This window comes from Lepisosteus platostomus, chromosome 10, assembly GCF_059453375.1.
Source record: "Lepisosteus platostomus isolate fLepPlt1 chromosome 10, fLepPlt1.hap1, whole genome shotgun sequence".
NCBI classification, from domain to species: domain Eukaryota; kingdom Metazoa; phylum Chordata; class Actinopteri; order Semionotiformes; family Lepisosteidae; genus Lepisosteus; species Lepisosteus platostomus.
In genome coordinates this window covers 17,429,930-17,453,338 of record NC_142620.1, presented here as the reverse complement: position 1 = coordinate 17,453,338, position 23,409 = coordinate 17,429,930, and the positions used below count along the sequence as shown (strand labels likewise).

At 35.5% G+C, this 23,409-nt stretch overlaps 1 protein-coding gene and 1 long non-coding RNA gene across 3 annotated transcripts; both read right to left on the bottom strand.

Moving 5' to 3' along the window:
- Positions 1–1,356: 1,356 nt before the first annotated feature.
- LOC148653468 (uncharacterized) lies at positions 1,357–5,001 on the bottom strand. Its single transcript, XR_015941678.1, has 3 exons — positions 3,856–5,001; positions 2,706–2,876; positions 1,357–2,131 (listed from the first exon to the last, which is right to left on the bottom strand). It is a non-coding gene; the product is annotated as an uncharacterized LOC148653468 (long non-coding RNA).
- Positions 5,002–7,671: 2,670 nt separating this feature from the next.
- ppp1r14d (protein phosphatase 1 regulatory inhibitor subunit 14D) lies at positions 7,672–23,409 on the bottom strand. Of its 2 annotated transcripts, XR_015941677.1 has the most exons (5): positions 22,901–23,240; positions 13,756–13,836; positions 11,181–11,213; positions 8,779–10,503; positions 7,672–8,745 (listed from the first exon to the last, which is right to left on the bottom strand). XR_015941677.1 is itself a non-coding variant. In XM_088648515.1 (4 exons), exons 1-4 carry the CDS (start codon positions 23,081–23,083, stop codon positions 10,435–10,437), a joined length of 366 nt encoding a protein of 121 aa, XP_088504641.1. In that variant the 5' UTR covers positions 23,084–23,409; the 3' UTR covers positions 7,672–10,434. The 2 variants fall into 2 exon arrangements, 1 of the variants encoding a protein (XP_088504641.1); XM_088648515.1 differs by having other exon boundaries at positions 7,672–10,503; positions 22,901–23,409.

Sequence of the window (23,409 nt, the reverse complement as noted above, 5' to 3'; positions counted from 1 at the left end):
AATTGGCTTCATTACTTTGTTGTCCTCCCCACTAATAGCTGTTGTGTGGTGAGCGTTCTGGTGCACTATGGCTGCGTTGCTTCATCCAGGTGGATGCTGCACATTGGTGGTGGTGAAGGGCAGTCCCCATTACCGGTAAAGTGCTTTGAGTGGAATGTGCAAAAAAAAGCTATATAAGTGTAAGCTATTATTATTATTATTAACTGTTTATACAAATATGGTTATTTATATGGTATTTATATGTTTCTTGATATGGTTAAATTGCGAAAGAGAATCTTGAACAGACTTTTATGAATTAGCTTTACTGTGGCTGATTAAGAAAAAAAGTGGGACGAGTAAAACACAAATCGGGTATTTTAAAAGTAGGTCACTTATAGCATTTGCTGCACGGTGGTTGTCATGGAAACAGCTATCTCACCCAAAGGTAGGCGTAGGATTCTAATGAGCTAAAATTGCTCCTAAGAATACATATTGCAATTCCCATTTTAAAGCTTTTAAGCAGCATCAAAGCAGAGCTTTTGTGATTCTCTTTCTGGACAATACCGGATACGTTTTTCATTACAGACTCATGTGGTGATGAAGCTAGAAAATCAGTTTCTTCAGAAACCTGTTTTCCTGTTTTTTAAACACAAAATTGGGTTGTCATTAGGTAGATTGTGAGTTTCCAGTTTTAATTCCTTCTAATTGGTTACACCGCTGAGTTTCATGATTAATCTCATTAATTGCCTCCTTCAGAATTTTAAACAACTGATCATTAAAGAAACAGCACAATGAAAATGCAGATTGTTGTGGAGAGTGAAAAATACTTTGGGGAAAATGAGCATTTGGGCTGTGCTATGATAGTGCACAGGGCTAACTTCAGTGATTTATCTGGATTGAAGTGCTCTGTCCTTAGCCCCTGTCTGCTTGTTTGTTTTATAAAGTGCAAGCAAATGAAAGAAATCAGTCATCAGTTCCTATGTGTAGAGTTTTCTTTTTGATTTTGGTTTTTCTTTTACTGAAAGACATTTATTGTTGATACTTTATGCATGTATCTATAACCCACCAGAGATCAATACTCTTGCAAATGAAAAGCTAAAACTACATTAATTATCATAGACCAAAGGCCTTTTGATCACATCCTTTCTGATGGAATTGACTGAACAACAGATATACTAAGTTGTATGTCACTGACATAATTATCCAGCTAATTCTGCTTGTAATGGCTGAAAAAATAATAAGGCAATTATATTAATACTTCATTGGTTTGCTGTAAAGCTGTAAGATATGCTTGGCCATTTCTGACATTTTCAGTTTCATTCTTGATAGTGATTCCATTAATGATTTCTTTTACAAAAATTGATGTTTCTGACTGACTTTTGTGGATATTAAACTCATTCACTTTTTATTTCAGCTTTACACATGGTGATAATTTAAATTATGCAATTCTTTTATTATTTTAATTAAAATTCTTATCTCTTCTTTCACACTTCTTCCGCTTTAATTAAGTAAATATTACCTTTATACCAATCTTCACTACATGTTTTTTTTCCCCCACTTTTGTCAGGAACTAAACTAGAAACTAGCTAACATGAAGGGGAATGTCAAATGTACATTCCCCACAACATATGATGTGTTCCCTTAATAAATATTCAGAATTATCTGCATTATCCACAGATATTTAAAAGGTGTCGAATATTAATTTACCCTTTAAATCTTAACGTCATGTGTCTGCACTGAACACATGCTAAATGTTGCAGAAAGAACCTCTAGTGCCCACTGCACTGTATTTATGTACAAAAGCTGTGGGATTCCCTTACATGTAAATTTATAGGAAACTTTTCTTCCCTTATGCAAGAGCCATATGCTCTGTAAAAGAGTAAACTCCATATTTGGCTGAATAACACAGAATGCTCAAATCTCTGTTGTATTTGGGTATAGAAGCAATGTCAATTAGGTTTAGGCCTTTACTTAATTTGTCACTTTTTTGTTAAGAATGGAGTCTCTTTTGGTGAAGGAAAAAGGCTGTGAAAATGAGAGGTGTGAGTTGAGGCATTGGGACACGCTGCTTGCTGAAAAACTCTTCTTGCGACCTGAGCTTCTTGGAGTTTATGCAGCAACACTGAGAGGTTGGTCTGAGGATGACTGGGATCTGAAACGGTTACAGAAATGGTGTGTCACTACCCGTGAAAAGGGATGGTTTGAAATATCTCAAAGAATTTTTCTAGGGTCTAAAATTCCTTACTTTATGAAGTGCTTGAAATTGCTCACAGAAATTGTTCACAGAGGTAAGCAAGGCATTTAGAAAGACTGTCTAAATATTCCCTACTCTATTTTTAACAGTTATAAAGTAGTTGAATTTAAAATTATTGTCCATGCATCATGCATTAAAACGTAGTGAACATGAGTGAAAAATCGTTAAAACTGCTATATGTTCTTTGGCACGGTAGCCAAAAAATTGGGCTGGCAGCGGAATACCAATTGTGTTCTACAGTTTGAGATCTTAAGATGAGACATTTTTTGCCTGTTTTTCTGGTGCAAGTTTAACATCATGAACACAGTTTTTTTTATTTTGGATTCTTTGACTCTCTCTTGCTTTTACTAGGAATTCTACATATATTTGAGGTGTACATTATTACAGACAGGCCTGTTCTGCATTGCCTCAACATATGCAGGGTTTTTATTGGAAGCAGAGGAATACAATCAGAGCAGCGTGCCTGCAGTACCTGAAACTGATGGCCAGTAAATCAGCATGGTGGCCATGGTCAAGGCGAAGCAAGCCATGGAGAACTCGATGACTAAAAAGATGTAGAGAAGGCGGAATTCTCTGTATCTCAGTTGGCAGAGTGAAATAGTCTCCGAGACTGAGGATGGGCAGGATGCTTTCCACATCTCTTCTGGAGAAGAAAAAAACATCCTTCTGTACATGTTATTTCCCATTATAAATACTGTAGATACTTCCCTTTCCAAAAGGATGCCAGAGATTTTACATAACTGATGTTTTCATTTTGTGATTGGGGTGAGCATTCATCCATGTTTTTGTTTATCAAAATATACTGTATGCACAGGGAGTGTAGTAGAATTCTCCCTCGATCTGGTTATTTAAATCTAAACTCCTTTTAAAACCCTGCAAGAAAAAAAATATATCCTTGGTACCTCCACAAAGTTCACATTATTCTAGACAAAAGTTTTTGCCATGTGCCAGTCTTACTCCATGTTTGTTTTTGTAAAATATATCTTGAGTATGCAGTATATAAAGCTTGAATTAAACATTTATACTGTGTAACTTAGTACTATTGGAATGACAATATTTGTCAACCTAAAGGAAGAAGGTTTTGCAGGAAATATAAAAGGGTACTGTAGGTCATGAATAGTGTTGGGTAAAGTTATTTTAAAGGTAACGTTTTACAGTTTCTGAGTAAGTGACTCAGAAGGGATTATTTTTTAAATTAACAAAATGTTGGCCCACATTGCTTTTAAGAGGTATTTACATAGTAATTCCACACACTACTTTTAAAAATAATTTTCACTCAACTCTTTTTTTAATGTTACATGACAGACTTCTAAGTTGCTTTTTAAAAGTGTTGTTCACCAACTCTAAACATAAACAGGAATACAATAAAACATATCGTCCAAAACTTTTTTGTGAGATATTCTAACGCAAGACAGACGCCACCTGTAGTAAAGGACCATTCTCTGCAGAGGACTAAATTTGAAAAACATGCTATTTTTGGAATGAAAAGGTAATTTCTACAAAGTATATTGATTGTTTTATCGTCAATTGTACTTATTAGTACTTACTAAAGTGTATTAGATATCATGACCCCACAAAGCAATAGAATCTGAAATACAAATAATAGACTTATGGTTGCTTACCTTTAAATCCAATAGGAAAATTGCAGCTCTCTCATTAACGCTACATTATAGAGATTCATACTCTTCATACCTGCAGATTGTTAAGCCACTGGTCTATAAGACCAGCTCTGCACTAAGCCCAGCCTCTGCAAAACACAGCTTCAGAAACTAAAGCCAAATGCTTATATCTTCTGTTTCTGCTGGGTCCTGTTGCCTGTGGGTTTCAAATAACGGCATCTACAGTATAAAAATATTTCAAAAAGAAAAATGTTTTTCCCTGTATAGAAAAAATATAAATTTATCACCCCAAATAGCAGGTGTGTCGGTCTTAAGCAAACATGTAATATCTCAAGAAGTAATTTAACAGCTTTAGATTTATGCTTCTTCAGAGCACTTGTGCCTAGCTTGTTCTATAGGCTCACAAAATTATATTATCGTCTTTGTCTTCTATGTCTTTTTTTTGTAGTAACTAAACATTATATGCTGAATCCTGTAAATCATTATGAGCTGTATGAAGATTGGTCATATACTGTACAGCAAATTAAGATTTATGTTGGGTGATGCACAAAAAATATAAGTATAAGATTAATCCTGTCTAATCTAATTTGTGTGATACATGAGGTGCACTGAAATGCAGAACCCACCTGGATGACAAGTGGCAGCCATTACAGACAGGTCAATTCACAATGTTCTCATCAACTAGAGAGGTTATTTGGATTTAGGGGAGTACAGATTACACAAGTGAAGAGTGAAATTTAGCCTGGATGGTGGGGTAAACACTCCCACTCTTGCAAAGAGTGCTACAGGATTTTTAATGACCAGGTAGGCATAACCTGGGTTTAATGTGTTATCCAAAGGGACCAAGTTCTTAAATCTGATGTGATTAGACTAAAAGCTGGTAATTCTGCAAAGTAGAGGCAGTGGCTCTCAAAAGTGAACACAATGTTTTATTTATTTTCTCTATCCTTATACACACACAGAATGGATTGGTGCTTAGACTGTTAATACTCCCAAATTACCAAATCCAGTTTTTTTTGGAAAAGTTTCAGTTTTGTCTGAGAATACAAAATCATAAAATTTGCACATGTTAACTGTTCATCAAATACAGTATGCCACTTCCTGTACTCTCCTTCACCATTATATTTTCATTTTATAGATTGTTCTTTGTTTTCCTTCACTGATTTGAATTATGTGCAACAGCGGTGTGAGTCCCTTGGCCAAGTCATTATCCTAAAGAATAATTTGTTCTCATCTATGTATTTAAATAAATTACTTTTATTGAATTTGGATGTTGAATCATGGACCAAATCATTTCTTTAATCAGAGCTTAAATTACTCTCGGAGAATGAAAGAAAATGAAAATGAGAAAATTGTTTGTTTGGGATGCATAGAAAACCTGCAGTACTTCTCCATCAAAACTGACCCACAGCAGTAATATTTATGGCTGCGTTGCTATTTAAAGTAAGAAAAGCTAATATGAAACCATTTTAATAAAATGCAGGTATCATGTTTTGAGGGTCCTACTCAATGAAAAATGAAGGCCTTAATGACTAACCCCAGATTTTCAATTTCAGGAAAGAGAAAAGTATGTTCACATTGTACAGGACATCCTTTTGCTTACACACAGAGAGAGTTGTTTTTCTCCAAAAACAATTGGATAAAAAATCTGGTTATTTCCAGTTAAATGAAACTGTTAAATGTACTGTGTAGTGCTTTTCATCCCAAATAATTTTACCAATTGGATTAAAAAGAGAATTTCGTTAGGTCATGCTGTGCAAACCTAGAGTGAAATTTAGCCAGGACAAGATTAATGCCCCCTCCTCTCACAAACTATCATGGGATCTTTAGAGACAAACTAAAGAGTCAGAACCTCTTACTGCCAACATATAAGGACTTTGGGTTTGACGAGAACCAGCTAGTGGTCCACCTACACCATTTACACAACCAAAACCTGGTATTTCTTAGAAGCCTAAGATCCCAGCAATAAACATGACCAGCCTTTATTAGCTTCTGAGATGTGAAATATCTAACTGCTAAGTGGTAACACTGCTGTCAGAGATTATAATCGTAGAATGGCCAGAAAGTATGAAAAACTCTTAAGGCACTCCTAAGCACACAGAATCGGTTTAAATATTTACTGGAAGAATTGAACAAAACAACCTTCTCAAGCTTTAATTCTTGAAGCAGAGATAATTGTAGTGCACTGAAATCAAAGGTCAGCTGTTCAGAAGTATCTGATGTGGGTTTCTACAGTGAATAAACTGGAATTATGAGCTATGACATACATCATTCTCAATTGAACTTTATGTGACATTTCTCTACCATGTATATTAACCCCTATGCCACTAATAATATGAAGGTTAATTCACCATTTAGCTGAAACTTAATGAACATACTATATAGAGAGACAGGGGAGTAAACAGTTCTTCATTAGCTACAGAGTCGCTTACAACAGGATCTTGATTTTAAATCTAATCCCATGAGAACGACAGCTAAAGCCTGAAATGGGAATTTCCTGATAAGACTTTTATCTACTACAACCAATTCCAACAATTAGAATAACAGATTTTCAGCATGATGATAATACTTTGCTGTGATAATATTATGCTGTGATAATGTGCTTTGTCATATCATAGTATTATAATTTTTTTATTTACTTTTGTTTATTTTTCTTTTACCAGTTCCTTACTCATACCGTGATAATGCACAACTTAACATTCATTGCTAAATGGTAATAGTCTGACAATTAGATCAAGCCTTTTTCCACCGTTAAAAAGCCGATACTTAGGTTAAACTTTCTTAAGGATTTTATACTTAAAGGCAATGCATTCAGAGGTTTGCATAGCCTTTTCTTTTACTTTTAACAAGCAATGTTTGACTTTGGACCTTCTATTAGGATAAGAAAAGCTGGCTTGTTGTTCTGCATTTGGTGAGAAAGTATATCATTTGTCAAGTTTACTGTAAAGGTCATTGGTTTTATAAAGGGAAGATGAGAGAAACATAAATCGAATGTTAATCAGGATTTAGTACATAATCAGAAATCAATCTGTCCCTCTAAGGTTCATTTTGGTCCAAACATCTTTTTTTTACATTTCATTAGTTTATGTCTTTAAAGTACTGAATAAATCCGAGAAAAGCCTCTTTCATCGGTGAAGAGGTTTGATACCTAATGAAAATAGTTTATAGTCATTCAATTTAGCAAAATATAGGATCTGAAGTTGAAGTACTCTTAACAATGAAAAGCCTCTTTTGGATACATTCAAAAAGTTTGTCACAGAAGCATGAACTAGGTCTCTGCTGGTGAGTCTCTTATTGTGAGTTTTGCAGTTCACACACAGCCTGAATTTATACATTATTGGGCTGAAAGCTGTTTCAAAGTGCCTTCTTGCAGAATAAGGAAGTGACAGATACTGCCATGCTCTCCTTTCTGGTGTACACAGTACTTGTCCTTTGTTTGTATCTTGCAAAGGCCTTCCACTGGCAATGACAAAAAGACCTATTGAATATAGAGCTAGGGTAGCATCACTAATCTACTGTATATTTAATTCGGATGTGTAAGATGTAATGAAACATGATTTGTGCAAACTGTGTTCAGGGGCCTGCTTAGTTGTTCAGTCAAAGAAGAAATCTTCTGGATGTAGTTTCTCCATACATTTTGGGCTATTTATTCCTCTGAAATGTCTCAGTGTGTCAAATGACCTCTCTAATACTGTAAATTGTTTTTATAACTTTATAAAATCACGTCACAGACATAGGTTCATGTATTTCCCCAATGGAAATTTAAACTTGCTTCAGATGTGCAACACCCTAAAACTACTAGGTATCACTCATAGCCAGTAATCTCTAATCCATTTATTTTAGGTTTTTAGTGATTACATGTAAGCATCTTTTACATAATAAAGTATGTGACTGAAAATGAAAACATCATTTTACAGTATACAGTAGAGTATCATAATACTGTGTGCTGCAATTGTTAAGAGTTTGCATGTTGTCAGCCATATTTGAAATCACCCAAATATTCATCTGCTTTCTAAACTTTAATTGTATAACTGACCAAGAAAGCTTATTAAACTCACTCCCCAAAATGTTTTTATTTCTAAATTGGTAATATCACTTTAAATATGGTTTTATATGATTCTACACACATCTTTTCCATACTGGTGTAACAGTTGATCTGTGTTCTATAGCCATTTCTGAATCCGCCCTCATTGGTGCCATTTTCCTATTTTTGCATAGTCTTAACTTCTGTATTGAAATGCAACTTGGAAGAAGGGTAGCATAACATTACTACTGGATTGCAGTTCCTGGCTCCAGGGTTCAATTCATGCCTGGTGTTTTTATGTTCTCCCCATTATTTCTCAATGATCCAGTTTCCTCCCACATTCCAAGAACAAGCTACTGTATGTTTATTTATTTCCTTAAGCTGCTTGCCTGAATGCTTACTTGTTCGAGTGCACTGTGATGGACCAACATGATAATAAGGGTAATCTCTGGATTGTCTCAACCTTTCTAAGGAATAAGCAGCTTTCTGATAATAGGTAAATGGAATATTACTGTGATGTGATGACTACAGCAATCTACAGTATAGTAAACTCATGTCAAATCTTCAGAAAGGCTTTTACCACATGAAATACAATATTCAATCCAACCCTTTTTATGGGCAATTGTAAGTACTTAATGCCTCTCCTTGGCACCATGCTTAAGAATAAACAGAAAATGTAAAGGTTTAACCTGTTCTTCTCTAATGAAATGGATTTGGTGCCCAAGTCTGATAAAGCAATAACTAAAATGTTAATTTATAAAAGGAAATTATAATATATTGTGTTAGTTACTGTTCTTTAGCTTTATGATTAGATTTGCAATTTGGATCTATTTTTATGATAGCAGTAAAACAAAACAAGCAGACAATAACTTGGTAACTGGCCCAGACAGTTCATAAATCACGGTTAAATCATAGTAAAAATGTAAAACATCTATATAGATTTTTGTATGATTGTTTTTTTCATATTTCTGAAGGAGGCAAGGGTAGCAATTAAAATTGGTTTCCAAAACAGTCATAAGTACAGCCATGGATCGCCAAAGCATTTTGTTGCCCTGTATTAATTGTTATTATTTATATGTTGTTATTATCTATTATGTTTGTAATGTACTGTCTAAATTGTGTGGAGTATTGTGTACTGTATGTCCCAAGAGATCAGAGTGAATAAGAATTCCAAAGTATATGCACGTATGGCAATAAACTCCTCTACTCTACTCTCTACTGTACAATTCCTGCGCTGGTGAGTTGCTATATTCTGTAAATGTTATCTCAGGTATTTCACGCATCTGCTATCTTTAGTAAATTAAGGTTTTATGATCCACCACAAGTACATTAACATGAAAATACGATCATAATTTAAACTTAATTTCACAACGCATAATATGATTTCATGATTGGATTTTCAAGAGAGAGCACATTTTTCTAAAGTGATGAGTACATTTTACTGCTTTCAATCTTTGTGCACTGAGTGCGGGGCGCGAAAGGATGAATGTGAGAGAACTATTAAAAAGACAAATACATAATTGGGTACTTGCCCAGCTTGCATAAAGCACTGATATAGCAGGGAGGAAATGAAGCCAGATTAATCAAGGGTAGTTCATAGTGTAACTGGTGCTTTCCCAAACACTGTTCCCAAACCCAGCATCTTGTCCAGGCCCTAACATTCAACATTTTGTGTATACCCCTACATTTAACATCGTCTTTAGCCCCTAACATTCAACAATTTGTGTAGACTTTTATTAGAATACAACATTTAACCTCTTGTGTAGACTGTAACATTCAACATCTTGTTTAGATACTTACATTCAACCTCTTGTGTAGACCCTAATACTCAAGCACAGTCTTGCAATTCGGCTCTAATCTAAATCCCCTGGCTTCGCTCAAGTAAGATCCACATGGCTGGTCTCTGAAACAGACTCTAAAAGCATTTGCTTCACTCTCTTTCCTAGGATATCCTCCGGCCTGCAGTTATTTGCTATTATATGCTTGTATTTAGTGATATTTCACCATAATAATCTTCAAAGCAAGTAATGAACAAGGCATCAAAGGCTTGTAATATGAACTTTTCTTCTTGAAGCATATTAATTGGATGTGTTTAAATACACAGGGAAGCTTGAGGGTACATAACTAAAATATTCATACACTGGAAATCCTTTTTTTATTCCCATGTTACCTGACACTGTAACCAGAAAATATAAATGGGAAACTTTACACATCCTTATGCTAGTCACAAAAGTCATTTTGTATGGGTATTTTGATAGACAAAACTGTCAACAATTGTGTTTATTTGCTTTTATCCCCCCCTCCCCCCAAAAAAGACAAAAATACAAGTATTGCATTTGTACATCAGACTCAAAAAGTCAAAATATTCATAAATAATGTTCAAAAACAGTCCATAGGCCTTCAACATCAAGACCGACAGTGATCCATGTGTGCGTAGAGAAGGCATCCTCCATCAAGACATTAGTTCTGTTAAGAACACTGTAAACTCTACATACAAACATCCAGACTGCCAAATAAAGATGACTTCACATTACTGTTATCCACAGATTTCATTAGCCTCATTTCTTCTGGGGTACAGACATTTTTCGCAGACCCTTCATGCGATATAATAGTCCATTGATAAAATCCTGGTAAGGGAAAAATGACAACCTTTAATGCGTGGTGGAAGGCAGCCTTATTTGTACTAATCAGTAACTTAGTTCTGTGTAACTATCAACATTCCATGGTTTCAAGTGTCTTTATAATAGGTTACTGTTGTACTATTCTGAATCTACCGAAGGACTAAGACCAAAAGTAGAGCCTGTCCTTAACACTGATTAAGTGAAAAAGTTAATCAGTGTTAAGTTGGTTAAGGGAAAAAAAAGAAAAAATCGAGCAACCGCTGATTATAAGACAGCAATTTTGCCTGCTTCCTTGGTTTAAAAATCATTGTAATTAGTCTGCAGTTCATTTAAAAGACACTGATAATGCCTTTAAAGTCACTGTTGTAATAGGACTTTGGTTAAACTATGTACAATTTTATGTCACTAACAAATGACCTGATAATTATACTCCTTGGATTAGCAGTTAGCATTCCTGAATCCAGGAATTTCTGAAGAAACAAAGGAATTTATTAACAAAACAAAATAACTTTTATATAATAAATAAATAGCAACACTGTACAGATAGGATAACATAAGACAATCTTACATAACGGCTATAATAATTCTTGCTATAATGGACACTGGATTGATGCTAGGGACTGTAAACATAAAGTTCAAATGATTAAACCAAAGTGAGGGCTATATATTTTACAATGTCTTACCTCTTTAGGCTTGCCACATTCCTGTAAAAGTTCCTGTGGAAACAAAGAAAATGTTCTAAAAACATTTAACGTAAGAATAATAAGGGCATTTGCAAGACCTAGTTAAAAGGAAAATATATTTCCTGATCAAAGTAAAATCCCATACAATATAAAGTCAAATGCTTTTACTTTAGGAAATCATATGCTTTATGACCTAATTTTTACCTTAGAGCAGTGGTTCTGAAACTTTTTGGACCAAGTACCACCCCTAATCCAACCAAAGCATCCAAGTACCACCTACAAGTCATCATCTCATAGGAACCCCAGAAATTCTCAATGACCAACATGAGCGCGCGTGCACACACACTCACACATACATATAATAAATATTATAATAATAAACTTTATTTGATATAGCGCCTTTAAAGGTGGCTTCTCAAAGTGTTTTACAGAAAAAAAAACATTAACAACAACTAATAAAAAAGCACCATTTCAGTGAGAGGGGTGAGCCTGTTTAGTTGAGCAAAGCAGATGTGAATTAATTTTTCGAGCCTTGATACAATTCACAACAGAGTCTAACAGATATTAAATCGTCAGGTATTTTCTTGACGGCAAAGGTCTCGCGGTGGATGTTGTAATGCGTACATTAATTTCTGGAGCAACCTATCTAATTCTACACCGTTATGTCGGCTTGTCATTGCTCTAGCACCGTCTGTACAAACTCAGACGCATTTTATCCAGTCGAGGCCATTCTCTTCGATAAATTCATTCAGAAGCTGAAATATGTGCTCTCCTGTAGTTCCTGTTGGTAGCGGTTTACAGAACAGAAAGTCTTCATGGGACATGCCCTCAAACTCGTATCTAACGTAAACGAGCAAATTGGCCAAATCGACTACAGACTCATCTAATTGCAGTGAAAAACATCTGCTCATCTTAACGCGCTCTATCAGTGTACTTTTGATATAATCCTTCATTTCAATAATTCTATGAATGACTGTGTCTTTCAGGGGGAGGGGGGCAGCAGGATGGGCTGTTTAGCAGCTTTTTCTCTACACATAATACGTGTCAGCTCTCTTGCCAACTGTAAATAAGGTTCTTCAAAAATAGTGTAGCTTACCTGCTTTAGCAATCCGTAAGCTTGCATTTTTCCGCATTTCCGTTTTTTTTCCATATTTATTTAGTTTTTATTTCATGCGCATGAGACGCTCAGTGTATTTTTCTCAAGAAATTAGAACAGTTCTTAAATATTTTTCTGTTATCACGCTTTCGTGTGCTAACAAGATTACCTGCGTTCGTAGCACGTATTTCTATGCATTCTTGTGTTTACAACGTTGGCATTGTTCCAAAATCACGCACATTCTCCTTTCTCCCTATTTGCTGGAGATACAGTAGCTTTTTTTAAATACAATTGGTCACTTGCATCCGTAGCATGCATTCTATAGAGTGGTATAGAATTACAGAGTATCTCTTGTGTCCACTGAAGTATTAGCACGCACTGTATCGTAGTACGTAGGCTGCTTATTCGACACGTATTAAAATACAAAATATGAAAACCCGTCCCGATTTTTCAGCGCACACGACACATTTCCAGGGTTATTTGGCGTACCACCTGGCAGCACTCCACGTACCACTGCCGGTACGTGTACCACAGTTTGAGAACCACTGCCTTAGAGCAATTTCTAAATAATGTATTTTCAATACAATGGCTATACTTCTTCCTCAGGCTGAAAAGCTGTTATATTATGAGGGGTTTCCTCGGTGTTGCAATGCATGAGGCATTTTTTTTCATCATAACACTGATGACAATTTGAAAATATCTTAGTTTTTATTAAAGAACTATCAATCTTTTTAAAATTTTTTAATTATTTTTGTCTTCAATTGTTTACAAATTGCATTCTTTGTTTTCAAACAATTATTATTATTATTATTATTATTACTTCCACTTATATAGCACTTTTCTGGACACTCCACTCAAAGCGCTTTACAGGCAATGGGGACTCCCCTCCACCACCACCAATGTGCAGCATCCACCTGGATGATGCGACGGCAGCCATAGTGCGCCAGAACGCTCACCACACATCAGCTATCAGTGGGGAGGAGAGCAGAGTAATGAAGCCAATTCATAGATGGGGATTATTAGGAGGCCATGACTGGTAAGGGCCAATGGGAAATTTGGCCAGGACGCCAGGGTTACACCCCTACTCTTTTCGAGAAACGCCCTGGGATTTTTAATGACCACACTATTCTGGGGCATTAGGACCCACATAGACCACAGGGTGAGCGCCCCCTGCTGGCCCCATTAACACCTCTTCCAGCAGCAACCTTAGTTTTTCCCAGGAGGTCTCCCATCCAGGTACTGACCAGGCTCACACCTGCTTAGCTTCAGTGGGTTGCCAGTTGTGAGTTGCAGGGTGATATGGCTGTTGACGGTGCAGCCATATCTTACCTACAAAGTTTTAAAAAGAATTCAGATATATTTTGGCAGGTGGGTCTACTGCCGTTTTATGTGTAAAGATTTGTGTAAAAAGTTAGCATCAAAGATTTTAATTCCATGATAACTTCCAACATTTCCCTTTCTTGACCTGTCAAGGGTCACCTGAAGTTTTGATCGCTGCTCTGCATCTGTAAGTTCCAGCAGTTCATCGATGTCAATTTCTAATTCTGGAATCTCCTCCTCCTGTACATGAAAGAAAAATAAATATTTGTGATATATATTCCTTGACCTACACATATATACACAGACTTACAGTTTGGTTGTTGACAGCCACCTCTTCCACACCTACATAAATTGTCTTCTTCTGTCTCAGGTATACCTTCACAATAACTGAGGTCACAAAGCAGGAGATACAAACTGTGCTTAAGGAGGATAGATCATTTTTTATAATGTAACACTGGTATCTATAATATTCCTTTCATGATAAAAGTGTAAAGACATTCCAGAGGTCGGATAATAACAATATTCCCACTGAAGCATTATGTACACTGCAGAATTTCACAGCTAAGAAATAAAAAAGAACTAAGTGCACTAGTACATACATTATACCTACAGTACATTTACAATATGATATATTAAACTGTTGGTTTCTCTCATCTTTTTCCTCATGTCAATAGCATTTGACAATTTTCAGCTTTCATTCAAAAAACTATACCATAAAATATGTTGTACACCAATGGGAGGAATGATGGAGGAATATCTGTCAGGGTCACTGCATCCTGGAGCTCATCCAAGAAGATAACAAGGCAAGGCTACACCACGGACAAGAGGTTAATCCATTGTATGGCATACACACACATGGACAATTAGACTATTAGAGACACTGATTAACCTAATTTATACATCTCTGGAAGGAAAGCAAAACACCAAGAGAAATCCTACATGCACTAGGAAAATATAAACTTTACATAGAAAGCTAGTCTAGCATCAAATCCAGGACAAGAGCTGTGAGGCAGCAGTAGCTAACTGCCATTATGCCACCCAGAGAAAAAACAGGTGCAGTTAATTTTCCTCCTAACTATAAATTTAGCCTAGACTTTAAGTAATGTCTAATCTGATTCAATGGAGCATAATTTCCTCGGGTAATTAAAGCTATTTAAATCTTATCAGCTGTGTCAGTCATGAAAGCTTTTTATGCATTTCGGTTTGCTTTTAATAGGCGTTTATGTGGGAGGCACGGTGGCATTGTGGTTAGCAATGCTGCCTCACAGCTCTTGGATCTTGGATTAAATTCCAAGGTGAGGTGCCTCCTGTGTTGAGTTCCAGCTCCAAATGTGGTAAGCATCAGTTTACCACAAGCCTGTACTGGACGTTGCAGTAATTGAAAATAGCTGGACAGGTTGACATTTTCTATTTTTTTGTGTCATTTTGCTACTGTGCAGTTGCACGTTTTTAGAATTTAGACTTGTGGTTAATATGCTCCGATTTGGCAGATTAACCTAGTTTAAATTCTAAGTTTAAAGTGCAGGAAGTACACAGAGGGTTAAATTAACAAATTAAATCCTTTATATAACTAGCTGTGGTGTTTGTTCGACTGTAGCCTTTTTTGTAAATATAAAAATGTAAGATTGATGTAATGGATGGATGGATGGAATGGCAATAAGTTACTGTGCAATTGCTGTTTAAGAAACATAGCTTTGGGCCACCATTAATCCAGTCACTGCCTGACATCAAACAAATATTGAGTCTGTTAAGAGAGTACTCACATTTTAAGGAGCCTATTTCCTTTACACCATGTTTGAAGAAGAGAAAAAACCTAAAAAACAAGGCATGGCCTATTGTGAAGTCTATGAGCCTGAAGAACCACCAGCACCTACTGTACATTAAACAAGTAAGACGGTTCAATGCTAAGTGAAATGAAATGAAACGTCAACTGAAAAGATCAAATGCTGAAGACTGACAGATGACTGTAAATAGTTATTTCTTATTAATCCAGAAGGATTGATATGTGAAATTAAAAAACTGAATACAAATTAAGTAAAAAATAAAAATTTGTCCAGGTTGCAGAATGCCACCTACATGTCTACCAACACCACAGTACAGCAGCTACATCCTGCTTTTCCTTATAATAAATAATGTTTCTTGGATGTGGTGCTCTTGCATAATGTATTAGTCAACGTCTAGTCCTTATGGTGTCCCCAACCTGTTTGTATAGCCGTAACATTGATTATTAACACTTGTGATAAAAGAATTACATTAAATTTCTATATACAACAAAAGGAAGATTGCTGTTTGTTTGTCAGTTATAAGCAATGTAAAGAGGAATTTTAAAATTTTAACCTTATTTCTTCCAATGTAATGCTGCCCAAATTAAAATTAATCCAATGGCATCCAACCTATCATTCTGCATTGTTTCCCATTCTTTTATAAATATACCTGGTTCTTTATTTCATGGATGATAGTTTATACATTCAGAATAAAGAAAGGTTTTAATATAAATTTTATTCTAAGAAAATATGCATTTCGTACATGCACAGATTATGAATTGGGGGTTAAAGCGATATTTCATTATTTAAACCTGAGGGATGTATTTTCCAATGATATCTAAATTAAAATAGGATTATCTATTACCAATCCAAATTTTTTCCCCCAAAGCCCCATTGATGTTTCATAATTGAAATAATTTCAAAATTGAGTAACATCAAAGATAGAGGTAACATTTTTCCATTTAACACAATAAAATTGGAGCACACAAAGGATAAAGGCCTGGTATGAGTCCAGATCAATTAAATGCACTCACAACCAAAACCCAGTTTCAGTTTAACTAAAACTTAAGGATCACTGAAAAATACAAAACACCAGTGAGCCTGTGTCTTTCCAGTTACCTTCTGCTTCTGGAGAGCTTTGATCTTCATGGGATAACATCTAGCAAAAGCATTTGATTTTTTTCACTACATTTAATGACAAAATGTATGTGCATGAGAGGTTAATTTTTCCAAAAGTTTTGAATCTGCTGATTATTTTTACTTGAAAGGACTTTCAACAAATAATACATGAGTCTGTCTTGCTTATTGGGTGGTTTAGTAGCTACTGTAAGTGAATCTGAATTATGTTCTGTCTTTTCTTAATTGAGCCCAGAGTTTGAGACTTCCAGATAACTACAACTCTTTGTATAAAGTGGTATTTCCTCTTCTTTGTTCGATATTGAGTCTTTTTGGTCTCCAATTATAGCCCTGTGTCCTTGTTTCTTTACTGAGTATACTGTATATGGGCTACTGGACCTTTTTTTTAATACTGTTTTTTCTAAAATAAATAGTTAAAAATTGGATGTTTTTGCTTACTGCTCCATGCCTGGGTTATTTTCTTGTATATTAAAAAAAACTGAAAAAATATAAATACAACATTTAATAAATGGTAGATTTTAGAAAAAGCATGATAAATAACAGTTTTGAAGCCTACTACATTTAACACCTCTGTTTTTTTATCATTCAGCAGGCAAATATTTATTTTGTTGTCACAAAGAACAAGATTACTCTTACATACTCTCAGTGGTGGAAGAATTGCTGAATTATTTAAGGGCATTTCTTATTTATACATTGTACTGCTAGGACATGTGATGACCACAGTATGGCATTAGGTGGTGTCAACCAGTGAATTCCTGTGGAAAACTGAAAAGAAAATGTGATTATTCTTTTAATTATTGTCTCAACAAAATATGCAGAGCATATTCTGTTTTATGTTGACATAGGAAACATTTCAGGTATACCTTGAAAAGCTAGTTCTCAGCTTGCTCTTGATGGATAAATGTGCCTCTGCTAATCTTTTACAGAAATGTCACAAAGTGGAACTTTCATTGCTGGAAAAGGACATAGGAAAGGACTGAGTAATCATTTTGTGTTTCAGGCCTTTGCTTCGATTTTCTCATCACATTAAAACATATTAAAACAGTTTCTGTTTGTGGATTACAAAAAGTCCTAGTGTAATGCAAATTTCAGACTGACTTCTGAAATTTGCTCTTCTGCATTTTCGTAAACAGAAAATGGACATTTGTGCAGTTTGACAGGTGTTGTTTGCAATAGAAAATCACTGCCACCATAAAATCTGAAAACAACGCTTGATCAGTTTCATTAAGAGCATAAATGATTCAGTAAAGGAACTGAGAGCTGGGCTGGAATGAAAACCTGAATGAACTGTGGCCCTCAATTACCATGGTTGCAAAGGAAGTCTGGTTACATCTTTTTGTCGTTCTATTCTATGAAGGTCAGTTTTACAGAGTTTAGATTGTGGGAAACATTACTGTTTGAAGGCCTGAGAAGGAGGATATACCCTATTTAATGCTGAAATTCATTATCTTTCTGTTGGTAGAGAAACATTGTGCTCAAGAAATAACATGACATATGTCATGGAATTGGATATGTAATTAAACTACACTTGTCAGTCATAAGGGTTAATTAAGAGTGTTAAAATTAGTGAATGGGAGGGAAAGGGAGACACCAAACATTTGTCACATTTTAAAATGTGAGCTTTTTCAAAACATAAAATTAATATAAAAATGTCCCTATATGTTTTTACATGACTAAGCAAGTAAAAAAGAAATGCTAAAGCAAGTTTATTTAAACTGAAATTCTCTAATTTCCCAGAACATTATTTGTTAACATAGACACTTCTAGTATTCTGTCAGTGATATAAGAGCTTTTTTAGAAGTGACCCAATTTGTTTTTACTATTAACAGTAACTTTGACTTGGTTGCCATCTTTTGCCATTAAATGTGTCTAGTCTTCAACACTGGATATTGTAATGCTTGAAGAAGTTGAACAAACAATATTGTGCTGCTTATCTCAATTTCCATTTTGTAGTAAATGATCTGTAAAAGAATCTGCTGAAAAAAGATAGTTTCAAAAGCAAATTTATATCACCAGTTCATCTATGCTTTGCATGCATTGCTGGATAAAGAAGGGAAGAAAAGATCCATGTAATATACAAAGGGATTTTTTTTTCTAAAATGCAGTTTCTTTCAATTTTAGAAATCGGTCTTTCAAAGATTAATATGAAGTTAAACTGAACTGTCAAAACATTAGTTTTGTCTCTTGGAGGAAAAGTTCCACTTTACCTCAGTTCAAAAAGTTAGTTTCGTATTGTAGTTCAATCTGTTCTGTGCCACTTCAATCTCTTCAGTCTCCTAATGTCACAGACTCTTCTTCATATATGGATCCATGCTACTTTGAATTAAATGTTTTTTTGTATTTTCTCTGGATTCAAGATCCATGTTTCATATCCAAATGTTAGTGCACACATGGAAGAAGACCTTTCTTTTACATGTCTAAATTTCTTTGAAGCATTAAAGGCCATTTAGATTAGTGTCATCTTCACTTCATTTTGATTATATTAATTTATTGGGATGTACCATAGTATATATCAAAAGGAATATAAAGGAAATCAAAATGTTGTTTAGTAAACATGTTTCTCCCACATTTAAATAAAACAGTGATCTGGAAGAAGCAAACCAAACCAAAGCGAGTGATATTTACATAATTGTATTATTGGTTTGCTTCTTCCAGATCACTGTTTTATTTAAATGTGGGAGAAACATGTTTACTAAACAACATTTTGATTTCCTTTATATTCCTTTTGATATATACTATGGTGCTAGCTTCATGTAGCTATGTGCTGTACTAAGGTGCAAAATAATGCATTTACAAAAACACTGAGTATATTGAGGATTATTTTAGTGGTTACCTTTCTGCAGATTCTATTTGAATTGTGATGGATGGATGTGTGATCACAGTAGGTCCAGAAGCTTCCTCATTGCCTTGGTTTTTTAAGCATCCAAAACTAATGTTGTGTATACAGAGTTAAATGCTTGCACATAATAAATAAATTAGCATTTTGTATACATTTGGGTAATGGTATGTCCTAGCAGACCATTTCTGACAATTGTTGCAACTTCTTTTTTGATTGTCACATATCCACTGACATATTTTTTGCACATTTACTGTATATATTACACTTTTGATTAGCCCTGATTAATTACAATTTCAGACAACAGCCTTTGTTAAAATGAACCCACGAATGCAAGCTGCATACCTACCATACTGCTACCCACACTGTCATTCCAGCCAGTGGAATGAGGTCAAGTTGATCCCAGCCTTTTTCCTTACATTGTTTGCTGTCCTTTGGCTGTACACTTGAACTATTGGATGTGCAGCCTTTGTGAAGCCCGGACTGTGCCTTTTCTTTTATAACACTAGCTCCTGTTGTTGCTCAGGCCTGAATGTGTATTTCCTTGTTGACCAAATGACTAAGACCAGGATTGCCTAGTGCCTTTTACAGAAAGTAGTTAACTTCAACAATAAATTCTTTATCTTTTCCTGACTGGTTGTTGGATATAAAATGAAACAATGCTGTATGGAAGGCAAGTGATATATTTTTATGTTACAAATGTATGTGTGTAGGGCATGAGTCATGACTAGGTATCAAATATTCAAGTAACTGAGCAAAGTCCTTAAAAAACTGCTCTGATTACAGTCAGAGTAACTTTTCAGACATGCTACAGGCAAAGAAAGACTTAAAACGGGGTCTTCTGTATTCTATTTCGGAGCCTTTTTAGAAGTTAATAAAACTCAAATTAATTATATGATATGGTATGTTGAATGATCTCATTATATCAACTGAAATCACCACATCTTGTCAGTTACTATCTTCAAGGCTGTGATCGTGAACAAAACACTGAATGTTTCATTGTTGATGGTCAAGTTGTTGTTGTGTTGTGAACACAATAATTTTTTTTCAATTGCACTTTTTAATATAATTTCCCAGCAAGGTAAACCTGACAGCCGCCTCTCTTCTGTAACCCCTCTATTTGTAACAGTAATGGCAAGAAGCGAGTGATATTTACATAATTGTATTATTGTGGCTTACCCAGAGACTCAGCAGAAAATTTTAACTGTTGAAATTTCACTGTTAGCTATTTAAATTAGGTTTGAACTTTTCATACAGCATATACACAGCAAAATCAATGATTCCTGTATTTCTCTCCTGTAGCTTGTTATCCATCTTTAAAGTACATTATGCAAACATTTTCTAAATCTTTGCATCATTAGCTGCAACCTTTTTGCAAGCAGCTCATCTTGATAGCCCCCCATGGAGTTCAATATTGTAAACCTTTCAAGTTATTAAATCCACCCTGTCTGCAGATCACATAGGACAAATTAGATGTAATTTACCCCCTGTTGCCTTTCATTATTGCTGCAGTAGTTATTCCAAAATGCTTTTAAAATGATATCTTTAATGGGGTCTATAAACAGATCAATAATAAATAATAATTCTCTTATCTCAAGGGTGGAAAATGCACAAAAACAGAACAGGAAGGAAAAAATTGAGATGTGGAAAGAAATGGGACCAATTTAATGTTTTTTGTCCTCAAATCTAATAAACAACATATGAGAAGGGCCAAAATAAGAGCATTTGACCTTCGTGAGCCATGCTCATTTAGCTGTATTTCTCTGTAGTCCTGTACTGATTATACTGGCAACACTATGAAATCCCTTCACGCCACTTCCCCCAGGAAGACATAATTTATCAAATCAATCAAACCTAACCCACAACCTGTTGTTGGGAGTTGGGAAGAAACCACAACACCCAGGAAAACTGCACACAAACACAAAGAGATTGTGAAAATGCAATACATGCAGGTCCTCCAGGACCCTAGAGCTGTGAGGCAGTGATGCCACTGTGCCTTCCCACATGCCCTTATCAAGACAATATGCCAACAATAAGCAAAATGCTTGGAAAATAAATAGGTGCGTGGTGTTCTTACTCTTTCCAGCTGGTTTCCCATACCTACTATATTATACTGCTTGCAAAAATATTTATAAAAACATGAGTGAATGAACCTTGTGACCCTGTAAGAGGTTAGAAAATGGAATGGATGGAGGAGAGAATAAAGTCAATGCTTTCAATATATATTGCATTGTGAAGTAAAGGAAAACATGAACAATTTACTTCTACAGTTATGTTGACTGCCTTGAAGTAAAATATCAGAACAACCCCTTTAAGCAACACAAACTGATTCTAATGTTAACACCTCTTCAGAACCTGTACCACCAGAGACATAAGGTACTGTGTGTGCCTTGTATGTGCCTTGTATGTTCTGTGATGCTAGTCACAGCCTCACAAAGAACTTCTCAAATTCAAAAGAGCAAGAAAATGATTTTTCGGCACTTGGTCTTTATCAAATTAGTGCTATGATTCATATTTTGGCAATATTTTTACTGACCATCACCTCACAAATCATTGTGAGCACAACACTTAAGTTCTATAATGTTAGCCAAGGTATGTATTTTAAAGTCATATTTCACTAAAGCTGACTTTGTCTAGGACCCCCTGATGTATCCTGCCTGTTGATTTTATACACTAAAACACTTAATATCTTCAGAATAACACATTATTCTATACTAAATTCTATTGATTATCCCCCTTAATATCGGCATGTCTTAAAGAGCTCCAGTGAGCCTCTGTCTGAATTTCTCTCTTTCTCTGAACTTGCACACAAGTCATTTCTGACTTTGCTTATCCTTAAGAATAAAGTCATGCTGATTACACAGGACATACTGCTTAGAGAGCTGTTTATGTGTTCTAATTTCCCACCGGACCTGAACAATAATTAACAAGCCAACACAAAAGAATTGGATTCCATAGCTTTAACATCGATAACAGTGCAGATGGTAAGTATTCTCTATTTACAGTATGTCATATTCATTATCATATATTTGCATAGTGCTGCTGCACACTTCTTTAGATTGTTAGCCTACATAGAATTTTACTCTGTTTGCTGTTCAAAAAAAGGATGACATGAGACAAAAAATTGTTTTATCCGAGATTCAGATGTAATTGAACATACACACATTTTTAAGCCCAGAAAATAAAAAGATTATTATTGTGAAAATGTGTAAAAAAAAGTAAAAGTAAAAAGAGACTTTCTACAGCAACTATTGTAAGTGCTCATTGTACACAATTAATGTTCCTCTATCATCACTGAGCTGGTGATAATAAACAGGTTTTTGTTAGAAAGACTAGATTCCCTGCTTAGACTGCTTGTTACACAAAAATGCCTTTCAGCAAGCAGGCAAAACATTTTGGAAAGACTCATACGCAAATACTGATGTCCTCTAGCCTTGCCAACAGATTCTTTGTGACATCCTGAGTGGGCGTTCATTAGAAAGCTTGTGGATTTGGTAAAAGTGCATTCTTATCTCTTTCAACTAAAATATAAAACAAAAAACTTTGGCTTGTAAAGGGATGGCCTTACCTCGCAGTCATAGAGCAGGTGTAACTGCCCGTCAATCCACTCCTCGATATCTAGCCTCCTCTGCAAGTCCTTGCGATTGTACTTGACAGTCAGTTTCCCCAGTTTACGATGGGGGGCCTCTTCATCCTCCTTGTCGGGGGTTTGAAATACCACCCTGGGCTGCGTGCTGGGATCCGCTGCCATTGTCACTTTGGCCTGGGGAAACAGCTGACAGAACTCTGCTTGCTGTCTCTCTCTATCTGGTTTGCTCTCACTCCTTATTTTCTGCGGGAGGATGGTAATAAAAGCTGCTGTGTGTCCTTGTGTGTGTGTGTGTGTAATGTGTGAGCGCTTGAGAAAACTGGGGAGAGAGCGAGAACAGAAGGCGATCAGGAAGCAGTTGTAATCCAAGAGAGCGAGGGAGAGAGTGAGAAGGAGAGCTGGGCAGGTGGGAAAGGCAAGAAAGTATCATGATTAGAAAAGCCCTGTTTGTGAGGGACACCTTCCAGTCCACTGTTAGCAAAAGAGCC

What these genes read in the sequence shown, in the direction of transcription:
- ppp1r14d (XM_088648515.1), bottom strand. Translation starts at nt 23,083, where the DNA reads ATGGCAGCGGATCCCAGCACGCAGCCCAGGGTGGTATTTCAAACCCCC. An exon ending in ACCTGCTCTATGACTGCGAG is followed by an intron (nt 13,837 to 22,900) that starts GTAAGGCCATCC and finishes TTTCATGTACAG; the next exon opens with GAGGAGGAGATTCCAGAATT. An exon ending in AATGTGGCAAGCCTAAAGAG is followed by an intron (nt 10,504 to 11,180) that starts GTAAGACATTGT and finishes TTCCCTTACCAG; the next exon opens with GATTTTATCAATGGACTATT.